This window comes from Falco rusticolus, chromosome 11 (assembly GCF_015220075.1).
Source record: "Falco rusticolus isolate bFalRus1 chromosome 11, bFalRus1.pri, whole genome shotgun sequence".
Classification (NCBI taxonomy): Eukaryota; Metazoa; Chordata; class Aves; order Falconiformes; family Falconidae; genus Falco; species Falco rusticolus.
In genome coordinates this window covers 8,188,700-8,209,119 of record NC_051197.1, presented here as the reverse complement: position 1 = coordinate 8,209,119, position 20,420 = coordinate 8,188,700, and the positions used below count along the sequence as shown (strand labels likewise).

At 38.9% G+C, this 20,420-nt stretch overlaps 1 protein-coding gene across 8 annotated transcripts in view; it reads left to right on the top strand.

Annotated features, from left to right (window-relative positions):
• Nucleotides 1-20,420, top strand: part of ELAVL4 (ELAV like RNA binding protein 4) — an 83,217-nt gene that overhangs the window by 24,769 nt on the left and 38,028 nt on the right. For all 8 annotated transcript variants that reach the window (XM_037404689.1, XM_037404683.1, XM_037404680.1 and 5 more), the window contains exon 2: nt 14,581-14,821. In XM_037404689.1, the coding sequence (XP_037260586.1) occupies nt 14,593-14,821 (229 nt within the window). In that variant the 5' untranslated portion in view covers nt 14,581-14,592. The remainder of the gene's footprint in view (nt 1-14,580; nt 14,822-20,420) is intronic.

Sequence of the window (20,420 nt, the reverse complement as noted above, 5' to 3'; positions counted from 1 at the left end):
TTGCTAATCTGTGATGGAAAGTCACCCCTCCCCCATTGCACTCCTCTCCCTCGCTTGCTCTTTTTTTTTTCGTTCAGAGTAGGACGGAGGAAGAGATGGGTATGCATGTATTTTTATGTGTGTGTTCATGCATGTGTATCTTCCCTTCTCGTTTGAATGGACACTGAGGAAAATGCTAGGATTTGTATGAGAAGGGAAAGAGTGTTTGCATAATGTAATGTTTTCCAGTTGTTTGTGTAAATGTCCAGTTACCAGCAGCGTAGGACTTCCAAGTAACTTTAAAAGCAGGGTGCATTTTTCGGTTTCTAAAGAATTTTGCAAGGAGAAGGGTAATGTTTCAACTCAACAAGTGTAATAGCTTCAATCCTAACAAAAATAGCATTTAATGGGGACCTGTACCTCTCCTTTGCCTTTGCATTTGAGTACATTTAACTATTTGAGATAATTTAAAGTGAGGATGTTGGAGAAATGGATGTAAAGACTGTTCGCTTGCTTGCTTTTTCCCTTCAAATGATCAATCTTTACTTTCTAAAATACTGGAATTATTTTAGGTGCGGGGAGCTTTTGTAGGTCACTAGCTTTACAGCAAGAAGAAAGCTTTGAGGGAGAAAAGGTCTCAATGTGTCAGAGGCAGTAATTGTCTAAAATTAGCCGCCTAGAAAAGGCAGGAAAGGCTTGGAGGAAAGAGAAGGAGGTACTAATATGTGAAACAGCACTGTGCTAGTCGGGGAGATAATGAGTGATAAATTTGAACTGGTGCAGTGGTGTGATGCCCATTAATTTCTCAGAACCTTGACTTTGCAGGTTTGTTACTCTGTTGTTCACACCTTTAATTATAACCAGTTTTGGATGATAGCTTGGGGCATTGAAGATGAGACCTTTTGTTTGTTGTTTACTTACTTAAGTATCCAGGTTTGCAATAGCACTGGAACATCAGTGTTAGAAACTAAATGCTTTCAGATGAGATAATAATAATGCAATTAATTTTTGCAACTACCTAACATTTTTATTTGTAGCATTTACATTGCCTGCATAAATTCATTAAGAATTAGTTTAATAGAACCAGCATCAGGTTGATCTTTATTTTCTGTCACTGTAATCAATGTTTTTCCTAAATGTTTTGGAGCTCCTAATGCATTATTGCTTCTTTAGGGCCCCAAAAAGTAGAGAGGAAGCTGAGAGCCTGTCTTACCTATTGTTCTACCATTGACTGTGTCTTATGTGAGGACTTCCACCTTAATGATGAAAATCTGTAAAAGTCAGGAAATGCTGCGAACCAGTTAGGAGTCGTTAATTAAGTGAGGTGAAAAGACAGAATATTCAGAAAAAAACTAATTTAAAAAAATGGCTAAATCTTTATGCATGCTCTCTGGAAATGGTTTAGTTGCACAGTAAAATACAAGCCTGGCTTTGACATTAGAGTCATGATGTATATAAAATTCTGTAGTACGCCTTTGTTGCTAAGGCACACGCAATTGCATCAGCGATGCTGTTGTGATAGGAAGTTATATGTCTCTGAATTCAGAGGGGGGGGGAAATACTTGGTTTCATTTATTTCATTGTTTTAATATTAAACTTTTTTATTGTTATAAAAGCTCGTAAACATTGTGGGTTGGTATTTTTCCCAGTGTGGAGCCACATGCCAGTATTTTTCGGAATCGGCATGGTAGTGTGTTTGACGGCTTTTGAGCATTCAGAACTCTTGTAGGTAGAGGCAGTGCGGTAATGTATGTTTGTTTCAAAACCAACACAAATGACTAAGGGAGGTGGTTCTGCCATTCACAGTGCTTCGAGAAGTTTCCACACGTAATGTGTCTGTGTCCACGTAAGTGATTTTTGGTGTTGGCGGAGGGCAGCAATGCCACTGGAGCCATTCCAGTAGCATTAAGTCCTTCAGATCCAGCCACTTTGCTGCGTACCTGGGTGCGTTCACTGAGCTGTGGAAGGAAAACCAAACAGCTCCCTCTGGTTTTCGCTTCCAGAGGGACGTTTGGTGTGAATGTCCCATCTGACCCTCCATGTAGAGACCAAAAAGATTGCTGCTGGAGCAGGTAACTGCACTGTGCGTGGGCCCTGTGTCTTGGTCTGTAATTGCATGCACGCTTATCTGGAATAGCAGATTGTTTTATCTGAGCACTGCGAAGTATTTACTCCCAGGTTGAGTGCTGTAGAAATGCTTTTGTAGGAACATGAGGGATGAAGGAAGCTTGTCCTTCTTATTTTCCCTCCTCTTACGCATCTTTCATTATTGCATACTGGAAAACTAGCAGGGACAGCAATAATCACAATTTATAATTTAAGGTAGATCTGACTGCTCTTGTAATGTTACGTCTTAATTGTCCAGAAAGGACATAGAATTCCAGGGACTGACTCTGTTCCCTTGTCTCTCCTGCTGCAGGCCAGGGCAGTTGCCAGAAGTCCACATTTCTTTACTGCTATTAAAAGCAAACCTGATATTTGTGAATTTGAGAATTATTATTCGTAGACTAAACTTCCTCAGAAGATTTCACAGTGGGGATTTTTTGTTTAATATGTGGATTAATTTAAACTCTTGATGTCTGTGTGCTTAAAGTGTATGGTAGTCAACCTCTTTATAGTAGTTCTGGTTTGAGAGGGTGGTAGTAAATCACACAGGCAGAATACTAACACACCTTTTTACTGCGTTGAACACTAATCTAGGGAGGAGGCCATGTGTTTTCTCAGTCCTTCTAAGCTGACACATAGCCTCCCATAGCCATCAGCAGTTTGATGTTAGATAACCTGTGTTTGAGTCATGAATTTTATATTATTTCATGCAGTTAAGTCACTACTGTGGTGAAGTGTTTGGATTTGGGATCAGATATACTCGGAGGTATTTGTTTTTTTACTTGATTAAGTGTTTATAAATGTGGCTGTCGATTGCTGTACTTTTATTAATCTTCTACTGGTCATCCTTATCTTCAGATGGTGGTCAGTGACTTTTTGCTTTACTATGTGCAGAAGAACTTGTGGGCAAAGACTCATGCTGTTATATCTGTAGAGCAGAAGGCACAGTCACGACACTGTAGAAGTAATAATGCACATAAACAAATGCTCCTTAAATAAAAATAGTTCTAATACTGTTCCCTGTATATGTTTGTTCCAAATGAAGTTACTGGCAGTAGATGAGTAGGGGGAAGTTGATTTTTAGCAGAAAGCGTGAATGCTGGAAATGCTTCCTAATACGTGTGTGCCAGCTATACTGTGGCAATGTTGCTGTTGATTCCCTTCCTGTGAGAGCAGCTGTTCAGGGAATTAATCTCTTTGCTTGATGCAGAGGGTCCTGAAAAATTCAGTGCGAAAGCTACGGTGGTGGCTGTGGCCATTTTTAGTGTGACCATTGATGGGGACTAGCTCCATGATCTAGCACAGTGGCATATTGTTCTTTAGTCTAAACTGGGCCAGGAAAAAAATATTCTGTATTTTGTGTGCTCTGTGAGAGATTCCGGAGTGCACTTCAGAAATTGACATTGTGTTTGATAATTTATGGAGCACAGTTTATATTTAACTGTAGACACGCTAATCCAGGGGAAAAGAGTAGTATATTTTTAGAGTCTTTTTTTTTAATTCTCTGTACTTGTCATTACCCAACTACTGAAGGAAGTGTTCACAAATGTAGATGTTCACTGGGGTAGAAATGTTGAATTTAACTTCCATCGTTAATCTTTGCTATATGCAAAAATGAATATATAATGTTTGTAATGTTTTTTTGTGATTATCAAGAAGCTTTGCAGCCGTACATAGCCATTGCGGCCGCTGCAGGAGCCATGTTCTCCTCCAGCATTCCAACACCAGGCTGGACCAGGATGCCTAGGCTGAATGCCTCAGCAGTCAGGGATGCTTAGGTGATATATTAGTTTTAATAACGATGCAATATCACTTCCTTCCCCCAAGTTCTTCTTGGAGGTGAAACACAGATGGAGAGAATCCAGCTCTGTTAAGGAGTCTGCCTATGACTGCTGGGTATTGTAAGGGAAATCTAGCCAATAGAAAGCGCAGTAACTTGGTTAGCATTAAAAAAGCCAAAATAAGTAAGCTGTTCTTACATGTTCAGGCTGTTGGGATATTTCTGCCTAGTAATCTCTAATAATGCTGCCAGTTTGGGGGTTACCTGTTGACATCTAAGCAAAATGTAACATATGGCTTTTGAGTCAGGATAGCCAGGATGGCCTGGGTGCCACCCTGTCCCTAAGCGCCTGTGTCTGAGCAGGGGCTGAGGTCAGCAGGGCTCCTGTTGGGTGCATTAGCAGAACTGTGTCTTAACCAGGAGTATTGTTATCCATGGTCTGTTCACTTTGTTTTTAAGAGGAGTTTTGAAAGATTTTTAGCTTCTTGGTGTTCAGGGTATGTCGTTTGATTTGAATAAGAATCTGGTGAACTTGAATATTTCATGTGGAAATTTTAGCAGGCATCTTAGTAATTGGAATAAGGAGGGTGTTTGGTTTGGCCTGTGGCGTATTTCCCTCCCTTAGTACAGAGATCAATAATCTGCGTCCAGGATAAACGATTAGGATATGTTAGCCTGACCTGTGACAGATACGTGCATATGTACTTGATATTTTGTCCTGTATTGACGAATAAAATATTATTAAACTGTGGTCATGGCTCGTTGAGCTTAGCAGAGAAGCTTTTATGCATGAGATTGTTGGAATTTAAGGGTTACTGAACTATCCGATACAATACACTAAAACTTACTCTCATTTAAGCCATTCTGTGGATACTTCTTTTATGAGACTGCCAAGAGTAAACAGCTGCTTCTGCATACTAGAAGGTCATTTCTGATCACTTTTCCACCAGAAATTTCTTAATTCTTCAACTCTTGCTATCTGTTCATGACCTTTAAGATGGTAATGGCCATATTACTTCAGAGTAATTTGTTTTAACTTTGTCTGCCACAGGTATGTTACAGAAGAATGCCTGTATTTTATGGAAAGATTATTTACATAAGCACTATCAATGTGGTACACTGATCAGTCATCAGGCTGCTGACTTACAGGTGAATTGTAGAAATGACATTTTTTCTTTATTACTAATCCAGTTCAGTTTTTAAGATAAATACACTGTTAGGTTGCAATAAGCTAATGTTTCTAATGATGGAGGTAGAAACTGATGTTCAGCTAAGTCCTATTTTGGGGTCTCTTAGACCTGCAAGCAGTATCCATAGAGATGCTGTTGCCAGCAGTTGAGATGTACACATGTTGATTAGTGTTTTCTAATTGCATTTACCAGTGTGTCTTCATTAAGGTCCTGTTGAGGACAGAGCATTAAAACATCTTGGTTGTGGCATGCATTTTGCTAAGCCGTGCATTCCTGCCTAATATAAGCTTGTCTTTGCATTAAAAATGTATGGGCAACATTTTCAGAAGAACTTGAGGTTTAGGAGCTGAAATCCTATTGCAGTGAATGTTAATGAATCTTAAATCGCTTAAGGGCTTGTGAAAATTGTAGCTTTTGTTTCTAGAACTTCAGTAGAAATAACAGCGGTGGGGGGTTGAATGTTCCTAGGCTTCATGGAGAGCCTGCTCTGTCCTTGCTTTGCTTTGCCTTCTGGTAAGTAGACGTTTTTAGGTTTCAGTATGGCTTGTAATACAGCTTTCACTGTCTAAACTCTCAGGTTGCGAATGATTCTAGATTATTTTCTTAAAGGGAAAAACAAAGTGGAATTGTGACAGGTCTACAGCAGCTGAAGACTTGCAGCTGTCTGCTTGTTACATGAACATGTTTGTACCCATGGGAATCGGTGCATCAGTACACAGTGCAACATACATATTCCCAAGTCAGTAATATAATTCAGTTACAGATTAGTAATATGTAACTTGGTAATACAGTCAGTAAACTAAACAAGTAGGAGTGATTAGGAAGCAAAACTCAGGGCTAAAAATAAAATTCAAAAAGTAACCAAAAATATAAAAATACTTCCTCAATTTCCTTTGCTTTCATTTCAGTGTATTTTTAGGCTGTATGTCCTTCAGACTGAGGAGCTGTCTTAGATGTTGATCTCTACCATGCTCTATTAATATTATTATTATTATCATCCAGTATTCAGGCTTTTGAGAAACCCTCCAGTCTTTCAGGGTTTGCCTCATACTTAATGCTTTTGGTGGTGTTCCTTTTTTTATCAACCTTCTAACACAGATTTTAAATATGTTTTTCGTTAGTCACAGTCCCTCTTTCACGAGGGACAAGACAGTCACTAGGAGACCTCTTGCCTTTGTGGTATCTGCCTAATAAAATGCAATCCATGAAGAAAGAGTAAGTTTCCATCCAATTTTGGATTGGAGCATCAATCAAAGATCTGATCTGATCTTGTTGAGATCGATTGTTTTTCCAGACTCCTTTAGCCTTCATATGCTTGTAGTAGGTCCAGATGAAAAGCCAGGAGGGAGTAAGGAGCAATACAGAATGATGAAATAAATAAAATAAAGCTCTTGTAAAATTTTAGGTACGGAGTTGCCTGGTATAAATTTGGCAGAAGTAGAAGGGTAATTGAAGAGGAAATAGCTGTTCCTTCATAAGGCAGAGCCTGACCACATTGCTTTTTGTTCTGTTTTCAAAACAGTACAGACCTCTGAGTGGAGGTGGCTGGTGACCCATGGGGATGCGGGCAGACAGGAGCTGTTGATGGCTGTATCCCAGTGTAGAAGTAGGACATCTCCCTGCCACCAGCCTTTGTTATGGTCACTGGTGTGTGGGACCAAAAGGGGTTCTAAGGGGTTTTAACCTACGCTAGTTGTGTATCTCGTCTTAATAGACTGGAGACACATCCATTTTTCTCTCCAGTGTTTTTGACAATTGCTTTCTCCAAAGCTGTGTTCCAGAGCAATGTTTGAATGCTGTGGAATCAAGACTGTGTTCTCCTGTATCTTCATGGGTAAATTATGCTTAATGGCAGGAATTATTACAGGCAAATTCTGGTGAAACCAGTCTAAATAAAGAAGGGGCTAACTGGCTTTCTAGAAGTCAGTTTGTCTTGCTGAAAAGGTTGCCCCTGATACAGGGATAGTAGGAAACTCCTGTGGTGGTCACCTATTATGCTGGTTTTCCTCACCGTTTTGTTAGTGCTCTAGACTCATAAGGTGTATGGAGAACACTGAAGAATAGGGCCAAACATATCTGAGGTTTCAAATGTGCATAGTTTCTCTGTAGTCTTTGCAGGAGGTGAAGAAGCAGGAAACAGTGACTGAAAATGAAGCCCAGTAGAAGTTCATACAGAACCTCAAATACTGTGAGTTGAGATCATAAATATGATAAAGCTATAGCTATACTCCGCTTCTGGAAGAATGTTTCTTGTCCTTAAATGTGCAGTGCAGCCCTCCTATCGTGCTTCCCAGAAATTGTTGTGCATGGCGTGCTTGTCCATGCCATCTACTCCCCAGTCCTGTTTTTCCTCAGGGCTTTGGGGAGTGCTGAGCTGTATGTATGCTAATTGTAGTTCACCTCCTCCAATTCCTTATCCCCAGTGTACCTGCAGGAACAGTAAGAGACCATATAAAGTGTGTGATACGATGCCTTTGTTCTTATCTTGTCAGTCATTACTGGACGTGTAGTTCTGCGAGCAGTTTCTCCTGCCGATAGCCTTAGTAGTTACTGACATTGAAATGATTTTGGAGTCTTCTTTTTTTCCCCCCCACTCATTCCTTTTGTCCTTGAAATCAAATGCAAAGCTGTAGAGCCCATGTTTTGTGGGAACAGAAGACATATTTATCTGAAACTCAAAAAATAAAAATAAAAATAGGCAATTTGGTGCCTCATTATGCTGTTAAGCTTTTTGGAAAAGCTGTTAGGGGTGGTGACCTTATCGCTGGGCCAGGTTTGAGGATATTGTGTTGTGTTACGGAGCTGTCACAGCTTACTGTGTAACTTCAGCAGTTTGCCTAGATACTTTCCTCTGGTTTGGTGGTGGTTTTTTTTTTTTTCCTCTTCTGCAAAACTTGGAATAAAAATAACAGGTTTTGCCTTTCTATTTTTTTGTCACCGTGTTGGTACAGCGGCGGTCCCTGCCTTTACTACCTATTTGTACAGCATCTAGCACAACTTCATACTGGTATCAGTTACATCCTTCAGGCACTACTGTGAGAACAAGTAATATTGCCAATAAACTTCGTATTCATTTCGCTGCAGATCGGGGACAGAATATTTTGTTTTAGCATACTTGTGCAAAAGCCTATAAGGGACTAGATCAGGATAAATTTAGCTATTAAAGAAAACTTTCTCCTTCATTTGAACTGGAGCTTGCCTCTTAAAATGAATGTATTTGTTGTCTTCTCCATTTGTATTAGTTGCATGCTCTGTACAATTACTGTGGCACCCATAAATGTGAACTTGCTGAAAATGTTTGAATGCCATTTCAACCTGAGTGCAGTGTGCCCTGAAACCAGGATCTTGTAAGAAGGCTGTATCTGTGCCAGAAGAGCCAGAGACTGGTAGATTTCCGAGCTGAGAGTTTTCAGTTATGTATCTATATTTAAATATGGCTTTTACTTGAAGGAAGGTAAAGATGGAGCATGTAAAAGTGCGTGTGAGTGGGGAGCATGTCAAAGTATGGAGGGTTAGATAATGATTTGTTTCTGGGATATTGGATTTGCCTCCAGGCAGATTTACTCAAAAGCTTCATTTTCCTCCTTTATATCATGTTTGTGATGTATTTACTAGGTAAATAATAGCAAAGCGTAGTTGTGCAGTACATAAAAATGTAATTGATGGTGAAATTTGACAGTTGTGTTACAGAGAAGAAAATCTTTACTGGAGCTGCACACAGAGCATCGTTTGCCTCTCCTAAGGTCACTTTAGAAAGAAGCCCACCTAATGTGTATGTGAGGTTCAGGTGCACCTACTTCTCACTCTGTCTGGACTTGTAGTTTTGAACCAATGAATACTCAAAATCACTTTTTTAACACTCCTATGGGAAGAAGATGATCTGTCCTGAAGATTTTTATGATCCAGTGCCTCATTCTGCAAAAATGTACAGATGTCTTTAATCCCCCTGAAGTGAGTAGCAGTGGCTGCATATGAAAATGGGATGGGAGCATGCTGCTGCTGGTCCAGGGCTGAGGGACCTACCTGGTCTTGGATATATTTATATGTTCCACTCCATACCTACAGACTGACCTTCTGGCTTTGGTATGGCTATTCACATAAAGATCAGCAGATGGGAGGGCTGTGGATGGATCTGTCAGGCACTCCTGTAAATTAGGTATTCCTCACCTGCAGAAAAGTTCTTGTGGGACAGACTTGGGCTGTGCTGACTTCCATTCAAAAGAGCAGATACACTGGGAGTTAAAGCCTGCTTCCCATTATAGAAGGAAACTTTTGTGAATCTACGTTTATTTTCCTCGAGAGGTTTTGTTTGTTTCTCCTTTTGTCATCATTCAGGAGATGGCTGTGGGACCTCTGCCATGGCACCATTTGTTTTCACTTGTAAAAGCAAACAACTTGCAATGCTAATTAAAAGAGTTTTTTAGATAAATAATGCAAAGCTCTTACATTATCTAAACTCTTTTTTATGAGAATGTTCTGAGTTTGTTCATTAATGAACACTTAGAAATAATATAAAATTAGATCTCATGAATTCTTCATGAGGTGTAATTTACCATGATCATTTTTCTTGGCATTTAGGTGCTGTGAACAACAGTTCATTATTCGTAGATAAATTTTTTTGACTTGAGTCCTCAAAATGGATGTCTACATGAATTCTCCAGTTTTTAGAATTTTTTTCAGATTTTGATTTTGGGAAAAGATTGCTTGTGGTGTGTTTCAGAACACTTTTTTGTGCCTATAGATAATACTTAATCATTGTTACTGGTTTTTTTTCTATACATATCAACTTAATTTCTATTTGTTGTGGAGTATACGTAATTCAGATAACAAGAATGGGTACTAATTACTTGCTAAATACAAGCTCCTTTCAGTGTACATGTGTGACAGTCTTTCAGTTTAACTTAGAGACCTAGACTGCTGAGAAAAAAAATTGTAAATATAAAGCATGTATATTTACATTTATCAAGCCATTGGCTATTACTTATGCATGCAATAGAGAGATAAGACTGTCTTAGTTTGTGGGTAGTTTTCTAAACGATTCATTAGCTGCTTTGTAATGGTAGATGGATGTCACATTTACTGTATTAATTGAAGATTAATGTCAGTTACTCTAGCTTGTTTAAGCATTGTAATAGTTGTGTTTATACATACAGGTATTCTTTGCATCATTGTTTCAAGATAATATTTCAAGAATACATTGAAATTAATTGAATTAATTGTTTTTTAAAAAACAAAAGGAGATATGACAGAAGTATTTCTGAAACATTGTTTGTAATGTAGGAGATGCTATAATGGCTACTTGTCGCTGATACTTTGTAGGAGGGGTTATACCAAGCCTTTTGGTAAGCAGTGTTTTGCAAAACACTGGCAAAGCTTGTGCTGTCTTCCCGAGCAGCAAAGCATTTCTTTGTGAAATCTGTCAAACTAAAATACTGTGTACTTTGCTGATACGTTACCATACTGAGAAAAGTAGTACGCCAAGAAGGCATTTTTTAAAAGCAGCAGTCTGATGAAATACATCCAGAATTTGAAATACGGGTTGCCTTTAACTTAAATTGCAGTCTTTAAGTTCTGTCACAGATAGTATTTTTTCAATGTTATAAAGATAGAATATTCAAATTATTGGCAGCTGAATGAATTATCAGTGTCTGCCAATGGTAACTGGGGGGGGGGGGGGGGGGGCGAGGGGGGAGAAAAAACCCAACCCAAAACAAAATGCCTCTTTATACCAGTAGCATGTATATGTCATCACACCTGATGTTTGCACTGTAATATTTCATGGCCAGTAGTAGCTGCATAAATTGGGTCTGAGAAGGTCTACAAAAGCGTAGAGGTGTTGCTAAAATGTGGCATCTATAGAGATGTAATCTTCAAGGGATAAGAGTATATTTTGTTTTTTTAAAAAATAACATTGGTGTTAAATCACTGTTGGATTTACCACATTTATTTTGCTGGAATCCAAATAAGCGCTTGATGAGTAAGACAGAATTACAGCCTCTCTTAGTATTTCTCTAGAATTGAATTAAAGCCCAATACTTCCTTTAAAAAAAGCTATTACCAGTAATTAAAATGTAAGTTAACTGTGTGCCCAGGAAACTAGGGTATCTATTTAAAAACCGTTCATACTGTGGTACAGGTATTGATTTAAAAATCTAAAATCTTAGTGTTGTGGATAGAAAAAAACCAGCAAATGGCATGTTGAAATTTATTACTTGAATTGATGTTACTCTTATGTGCTGACTGAGGTGGGATCAGCAACTACTTTAATATTAAAGACAGTCATCAACAATAAATGCCCCAGTGCATGCACACTGAACTCTTTAACAGTGGGTTGGAGCTTCAGACATGTAGGGGAAAGGACAGAATGTTTGGAAAGAAGAGCTAGGACTTACCTTTTTGTTACCATTAATAATTTAAGTGTTTACTAATGATGTGAATCGATATGTACATCTAAAATAAGTGTTATTCCTTTGTGCCCATGAGAACTTTGAATGCAAGCTCTGGCACATAACTGCTTTTGCACAGAAATCACTCTGTAAATGGAGACCAAAATCATGCAGTAAAATTACATCTGAAGTACTTTTTCAGAAACATTTTTAATAATTCTTCAGCATTTTTATCTAACCATTGTTTTTTTAATATAGCAAATTGATTTTCAGTAATCTACAAAACTGCAATAATTTGAAAGGCAAATAAGTGCCTTGATTTTTCCTTTCTACTATTGAAAAATCAGGAAAATCTAATTGGAGTTGAGTGAGAATAACTAGAAAGAAAACCTGGCACCTGGTGCAGCATTGGTTTATGCCAAGCTATTTTGATGAGGTATATGAGGAAATCTCATTGTTCAAGAACAGATTTTTAAGGAACAGCTTACTTTTAATGTTCTGAATGTGTTAAATGTCTGAGTTGAATTCTTTTAATTTCCTTGGTGTGGAAGGTAAGCATGCTGAAAATGTAACTAAAAAAAGTTTATGAAGTATAGAAGTAGGACACCAGCCCGTTTTGAATTTTGTGTTCTTTCACAGATTTTAAAAGATCCAAGGTTATTGTTTATTGTGGGGAACTATAGATGGCTTTTGTGTCTGTTGCTAATAATAGGTGATATACCTTTCTCAGTGCATTGTGCTGAAATCCTGCTTTTGCTGTAACTGAAACCAGTGGTGTGGTATTCCAGTCTGGTTTAGAAGGGCAGGATCAGTCCCTAAAATTGCACTTTACCATGTGAGGTTTTTTATGTTGGAAGGAATATGGTCAGATGATTTAAATGCTCATGGAAAGCTGCAATTAACCATATCAGCTGTTTCACTCATCTTCTGAGTATATCTTATTCTCAAAACTGGAATTCTTTCCCCCCCAGTTTTAATCAAGTTGATGCAGATACATCATATATGAGCACACTGTGCTCAGCTGAAGCACAGTCAGCCTTGGGGTGCTAAACCCCAACCCTGCAGCAGGCTGTTACTGAAGCTTAGAGTTGGTGTTGATGTCTGCGGGGTCACAGAGGTACAGATATCAAAGGATGATCTTCCAGCTGGAATCCCGAGCTAAAAAGATTAAGCAGCATTTGAAGCATTTAGTAGTATGTGTGAGTAAATATGTGTATGAAGTCAGATTGAAAAAGGAAGTATGGCTGGTACCAGGTGAAAGGGAAAGTCTTGAGGAGTGTATGGGGCTGGTGTACAGCTTGACAGAGGATGTCAGCAGCGCTCGGTGCCATGTGGCTGGTAAAATTGGCAGGGGGATTCTGGTTTGGATGTACTGATTTCTTCCGAAGTGAACTATTTTTGTGAGGTGTATTTTCAAAACTATTCTGCTGTGTGATTTAAGGCCTTTCTGTTAAGCACAGTGTGGCAAGACTTTTTATTTAAAAAATGTTAAACCAAGAAACTATTCCTGGGCTTGATGATAAAAAATAATTGTGGTTCAAAACTTACTTCCATTGATGAAAAAGAGGGTTATTTCCTAAATGAGGCAATAAACTAACAGCAAAGCATTTCAAGTAAAAATAAATACTAATAGAATTGACCAGAATACAGCCTATTTAGAGTCTGAACCACCCTCATGCAGTTAATTTTAGAATGGACACCCCTTTTTGGTGTGTGTCCCCATCCTCCTGAATTACAGGCCCAATTTGTCACAACATGTACCTCCCTAGATCTTTTTTTTTTAAAAAAAAAGGCAAATTGAGTCTTGAGTAATTATAATAATTATAATTATTATCAATTACTACTCAAGATGGTCACATGGTTCAGTGTGTGTGGTGTCTTAGCCCTCAGTTCTCCCTGTGTTTGTCCCTGTCCCTGGGCAATAGAGTCTTCTGCCTGGGGCAGCAGTCTGCATCATTGACTCTGAGTCTTTGATGAAGGAAAGCTGAGCCCATCTGAGGGATATTCTTTGATAACAGATACCAGTGAAGCTGCACACTGCTAACTTCTCTGTAGACAGCAAAAGCCACCATTTACATGGCTTTAATTTATCCAGATTTGAGACTAAGATGTCCTTCCCTTGTCAGTACTGGTGACAGTGAAGACAGTCTGGAAGCCGTGGTAGAGGCAAATACCTACATAGAAAAGGCTTGCAGTACCCAGTTTTTTCTGCTTCCTTTGCCTGCCTGTGCAATTTTCAGATGAAAGCTTGTGTTCTGCAGATAAACATGCAGGCAGCTTTACTCACGTGACCAGTGGCACTGGTGACAATGGGGCTACTGTCCTGCACACACTTTGCTAAGCTGGATTCTTATTTTTCATTTTTTGGAAAGGTCTATTTGACTCTCTTCTGTGAAAATTGGAGTTTCGTGTTCCAAGATAGATGTGCTTGTTAAAATTCCAGCCTGCACCTGTGCCTGATAAGCCTTTCTCTGATTAAACCTTTCTGGTTCCAGTAAATATCTGAAGACCTTTGTATCTCTGAAGATTGCAAATCCAGGGCTTTATTATTTAAAGAGGTGTCACTTTGTTAGTGAAAAATATAACTGGAGAATATAGGTCATCACTGGAACCAGTAAATGGTATGTCTTGGGACACTCTGAGTTTATTAATTGAAGGGAATCTGGATGGCGACATGTTGCAGATTGACTGTGCCTGGTTAATGTTGTTGTCATTGCACTCTGTGATACAGTTATTAAATAGGTAAAATATTTTACCTTTTCATATAGAGCCATACACTTACTTCATCTGATTTAATGGAACTATAATTTTAATTATGATTATTACCTTAAATTATAATTAAATTTGTGGTTTAAATTTACATTTGTGAAAATGGCTGCATGATGAAAGCAGACATCAGCTTCACGTTAACAAAAAAGGTTTTTTAACTGCATCTTAGTATATGCTCACAGCCGAAGACTAGCATGACCTACTTTGCAACAATAACAGAGGAATCAAGCTGGGTTTTTTGTTGAAGTATCTAAATTGGCCATGAATGCTACCTACTCATTCGTTTGTAAGTATCTTTAAAAATAGCTATTGTATCTATGAAACTTAAGGGTGGGTTTTTTTTTTCCCTTCTCCTCTTATTTTGATGTAGATAATTAGCACCATGGAGCCTCAGGTGTCGAATGGCCCTACTTCCAATACAACCAATGGACCCTCCAGCAACAGTAGAAACTGCCCTTCCCCCATGCAGACAGGGGCTGCTACAGATGACAGCAAAACCAACCTCATAGTCAACTATTTACCCCAGAACATGACCCAGGAGGAGTTCAGGAGTCTCTTTGGGAGCATTGGTGAAATTGAATCCTGCAAGCTCGTGAGAGACAAAATTACAGGTAAGTGCTTCATATTGTTGACTTGTTGTGCGTCAGGGTCCGTTTACATTTGGGGTCAGCAAAACCTCGGTGCCTACTGCAAGTGCTTAACACGGGGAATACTGCAGATACTGTGATGAATTCTTCAGATAATAAACCTTAAGTTTTCAATGATGCACATTGGATCTTGAACAACTGTAGAAGAAGCCCCTTGTCTTTCAGCCTCTGTACAGATCTGAGGAGAAGTACAAACATTGCCAGTCTGCGTGCATGTGACACGCTATGCAGCTTCTTGCAGCAGAGCTCAGGTGATGACATTACTTTCCTGATCATTCGGGTTTTTATGGAGGGTAGTCTAAATGGCTGGAGCCAACTGAGTGTTCCAGATTCTGCCTAGTTCTTTCACCATACCTCATCAAATTTTTGCCTGTTAGCAACACTGTAAAGTCAAGGTGGTTCTGCGTGCCTGTCACGGTTTATTTACCACAGCAGTGCTCTGTAGTTGGGAGCCACTGCTCTGGATTTCGCTCGGACATTTCTGGATATTGTTTAATGAGCTCTGTTCCCTGAAAACATTTTAATTCACCATGATCCTTTTCTGCGTGAAGTGACACCCATTGGTAGGTCCCTTCAGAATAAGAAAAGCCTCCCCTTACAGTTACTACCTCAAAAAGGAGAGAAATGTCTGCACTGTTGCTAGAGGAGGTGTGGATGGCTGCATATTCACCTAGCCTACTCTGTCCTTGCTGCAGCAGCCAGGAAATTCACTGATGCACAAGATGATGGGATGAACAATCAGCTTTTATAGCTTGCTTTATAGGTTAGTTTTATAGGTTGTGTGTCTACTCGCACCGTAGGTGGGGAACAGCTGAAATTTCACTGCTGTTTAGTGCATCACCTGCATTGTTATGTTTAGCACAGAGAGCAACAGCCTTGGGAAGGAAAGGATTCCAGGAAAGGAGCAGTCTCAGATGAGCTCCTGGCAACCTGGGTGTGTGCTTTGTGGAAAGAGGCACCATGTAAAGATGAGGAATTAAAATACAAATTATCATACCTACTTCCATAACAGCCTGGCAGCCGTTCTGTTGGCAGCATTAGGATGATCTGCTTAGTGCTTTTAAACATGCAATGCTGCTTCTTTATTTACTTCCTGACATATAGCAATGTTCTGGTTGAACGCAAGGCACATAACAAATGGCAGTAGCTGCAGGGCAGCTCAAGTCTTCGGAAGTGTAGTCCAGCAGAGCTTGCTTTAGCATGTTGACCATGATGTATCTATTTCAAAATATCTTCTGATTGGGCTGCAGCTTCAGGGGTATTAAAAGGAAGAAGACTGAAAAATGGAATTGCCTTTTATTTATTATTTATTTTTATCTATTTTAAAAAAAAATCACTTAAACTCCTGTTCCAAAAATATCCATGCAAATAACTGAAGTCCTCTCCTTTTATAAGCATAGTTGGTGCAGTATTCCGTGTGACATACCACCCTTGATACCTGTCACCAGACCAGTTTATCTCCAGACTGTTGTTTTTCGTTTAGTCCAAAAATAATCTGAGAAATTAAATTGCAGGTTAGTTCAGTTATTTCAGACAGAAGCGAATACCTAACACTCATCTGCAAAGGTCTAGTGTGCCTAGCTTGAATTTTGATCATGGCAGGTCCTGCGTTTCATGAGCTTTTTTGCTTCTCATATCCCTCAGATTCATAGCAATTTCCTCACAATATAATTTCAAGACTGTAGATATTCAGTGTTGGTTTTGTAGAGAATTGGCTGTCTTTGGACAGAAAGCCATTACTTCATCAGCTAAGAACAGTATCCTTTTTGTTTCATTCCATCTCCAGGCTTTTGTCTCTGTATTTGAAAATGTGAGAAATTTGCTATATAATCTTCTAACATCCTTGAGTAGTTTTTTGCCTGTGCTTTTTGTTTCTGTACGATCTTTATGGTCAGTAAAATACTTTACAGGAACCATTCTTTAAAAAACGTACACAGGTGCTTTGAGTTTTACACCCCTAAGTGACGGAGGAGCTTACATGTTTCTTTAAAAAGTGATACAAGTGCAACAGAACCGAATTTGCAAAAAAAGAATTGTCCTCCAAAGTGTCTGTGCCACTTTTGAAAACAGAATTCAATCTGCCAAGGTTTTCAGGCCTGTTATCAAGGCACTGTGCAACCTTACTGGATTTTAGGATGCGTGTTCATTTCTCACATTGAATTCAGTTAGCAAATTGAACGCAGTCCTGCCAGAAGCAGTCCATGTTTTTAAAGGTTCTTAGAACACTGACAGTAACAAAATGGAAATGCACTGAGGTCATACCCAGCTCATCTTTCTGGATCGTCATGTAAGTGTGTTCCTCATTAGGCTTTCTGGGGGTTTTATGGGTTTTGGGAAGGGAAGGGAGGAAGTATGCCAGTAGGCTGTAACAGGAATGACTGGCTTCTCAGGGATTCTGTTTTTTTTTTTTTCTTGTTAAAAAGTCAGTGTAGATTTTTTGACAGGAAAAGCTGTATTGCAGAAGAAACAGTAACTACTTAAGCTATTCTTGCTGAACTGGTGAGGGTCTGAAACAATTTAGATTTTGTCTGCTTTTGGATCTTCCATTGTTTCTGTTCAAAATTTTGTGTTTTTAATAAATCTCAGCAAAGTGTGCTGTTGCAGTGTGCCTCCAAATGAATGTTGGAGCTCTTTCAGTTAGAAATAAGGGTTGTCTTCATAGATACTAAGTTTTTCTCCTTCTTGCCAAGGTAAAATATTGGTTACATCAAGGAAAGCCAGGCTAATTACGGGAAGAGGTTGCTTCAAGAAAAATAAAAAGTCATAAACCACATCATCATTAAACAGTTACGCTGGCAAAACCATATTAGAAAATCTTGAATGTATTTCTGAGGCTAGATAGGATTGAATTGGTTCATGTAAAAGATTGTCCCTCTGTCCTGTTATAGGAATTTCATAGATTTTGTGAAATAATGTTTAGGCTTCCAAAATACTTTCTCCTAGGAGCTCAGAGCTACACAAATGCTGTTAAACATGCAAGATCTCTTTGAGAGAATTTATTATCTGAACTTTTTTATTAATTTTAAAATGGATTAAACAATATATGTCAGGAATAATTTACTCCCAGTCTTTTTGCAGTCTTAGAGCAGTAGTAGGGCTTTTTAAGAAAATTGATTTGTGATGTTACCCCTCGCTTTGGAAAGACACGTTTTTAAACAAGCATATTCCTTTACTGGAAAAAAAAAAATGCTAATTTGGTAGTACACCGTACTGAGTTGAATAGGAATGACAGCTTCTAAGACAGCCTTTAATTTGGTATTCAAAACCAAAATTGTAAACTTCGGTTTTGTTTGGTAGCTTCTCAGAACAGGCAGGATATACAGTAGCATTTTTAAGAGATGCTAATGACTTGAAAGAGGAGATGGAAGTCAGGCATACATTTTAATTATGGGGGAGGGGTTGCAGTAGAAAAATTGGGTTTTTTCACTGCAGAGATTTTAAGGGAATGAGACAAGGAAAAACAGACTGAAGATAGTTGCCTTCATTTGGCAGGGGTGTTTAATAAAAGCAGAACTTGTGGTTGTAAAGTGTGCTTATTAAATTCTTCATTTACACTACCTAATTAATTCTAGCATTTTAAATTAACAGTGAAACTGGTCCCTGCTGTACTGTTTCGTAGCTACAGCATATTTCGTCCAACAACCCAGTTGTTCAGGTTTAATCAGCTGCTCTCAAAAAATGAGAAGGAACTTGAATTAAAAAAAAAACTAAATGGCATAAACATTTTAGAACAGTGTTAGATGAACGAAGATGACTTCATAGAGGAAGACTGTGGCGTCAGATGGATGTGAGGCTCAGTGTTTACAAGTGATGTGAAGCTATATAGTGTTGCAGATGCTATTTATTTCTTCTGTCCAAAGAAAGCCAGTGATCTGTATCTTCCTGACTTTGGGGAAAGAGAGGGCTTGAATTAATTGGAAAATTTTGAGAGAAGAAATGCTGAACTTGTTTTGTCCTGTGTTTGAAAACAAAAGATGCGCTCAGCGTAGTGTCTTGTCAGTCACACTAACTGCTGCTGGCCAAGTGAGTTGTCCTTGTTGACATAGTTTGTGTGTGGGAGAAGGAGGTATTTGTTACTAATTTTTTAATTGATTTGGTGCCCTTAGGTGAGCTCTTCAGAATTACGTTCTTGTTTCCCTGTAATTTGCACAGGAGTTTACATCTTGGAATTTTCAAATGATCCATATCTAAAAATCTTTGAGTCTCAGTCTTTCAAGTCTTAAAATGATCCAGGCGTGCTGTAAAGCAGAATATTTATTGATACAGGATTTCTGTGCATCACTTAACTTATGACAGAGTTTGCATATTCCTGCTGTGTGGTACAATTTGATGTTCTTTGCATGCATAATCAGGAACTTCATTGCTCCTCTGCCTAAAATGCAACTTTGTTTTTAAATCCTTCCTTCTTTAATAAGGAATTCTTTTAAGATTATGTACGAAGATATTTTTTTTACCTCTTTTGTTTTAATTTCAGGTATTTGTAGTAGGACTGATGCAGACTCAGATTAAAACTACAGTTCAGAAATAATTGTGGCATTCTAAGTGTAATATAAATACTGATGATCGCTGTGAAAATCAAGGACAAGCAAGCTATTGACTCAAAGCAGTAGCATCTGTGTGTCCTTACATGTTAGGAGAGAAAGAAATAAAGAAATACTGACTGGTTTACCTGTAGTCCTCTCTGAAAGTTACGGATTGTCCGTTCCTCACTCTTTGGATGTTCAACCATATGATCCAAGAAGCAAAAGCTAACAAAATGGCAGTGTCAGAAGTAATGCAGCATTATGAGAGAGTACAGGAAAACATCTTCCACATAAAAGCAGTGTTGAATGCTCATTTCTCCATAGAAACCAGTAAATTCCTAACCTAGGAATTGCTCTGCCTGTACGCTGAGCAAGCTACCACGAACCCCTTCTGGTCCAGAAGTATGTCCACACTACATTTAGTTGGCATCATCTGGCCTCTAAAAATTCTCTTTTCCTGTCTTGCTGTGTAACAAGCAGCTTACCAGCACATACCGAAAAGGTGCTGCTGTAAGAAGCAAAGACCCAGATTTTATTTAACCAAGCGTGTTCAGTGAATGATGGCACTGAACTGGTGTTTGTCTGGAACGTGCTGTTCAGAGGTTGCATGCTTGATGTCCCCTGAAATTTGAGGCCTAATTAAGCAGCCTTAATTTCAGCATCTGGAATCAGTAATTGTTTTGAAAACAGTGGATGGAGAAGGTCTGTATCCTCAGGAGCAGAAGCCATTAATTGCACACTGCGGTGGTGACCCTAGGAGGCAAGAGGGAAGGAAGCCAGGTACGATCATGTTCCCCAACAGTACAGCTCTTCATGAGGGAAGCTCTTGAATCTGATGGCAAGCGTACAGTAGCAGGAAAACACTACTTAAGCTTTCCTTAGTAAACAGTAAACTAGTATTGGCCCAGTGTTTGTAGCAGGCAACAGCTAAGCTTTACGTATTTTAATGGGAGGTTTTGATGCCTGATAGCATAAATGAGCGAGAGGTCATACTGTCCATCTTGGGATCAAAGGGGGACTCCGAAAGCTCATCATATTGG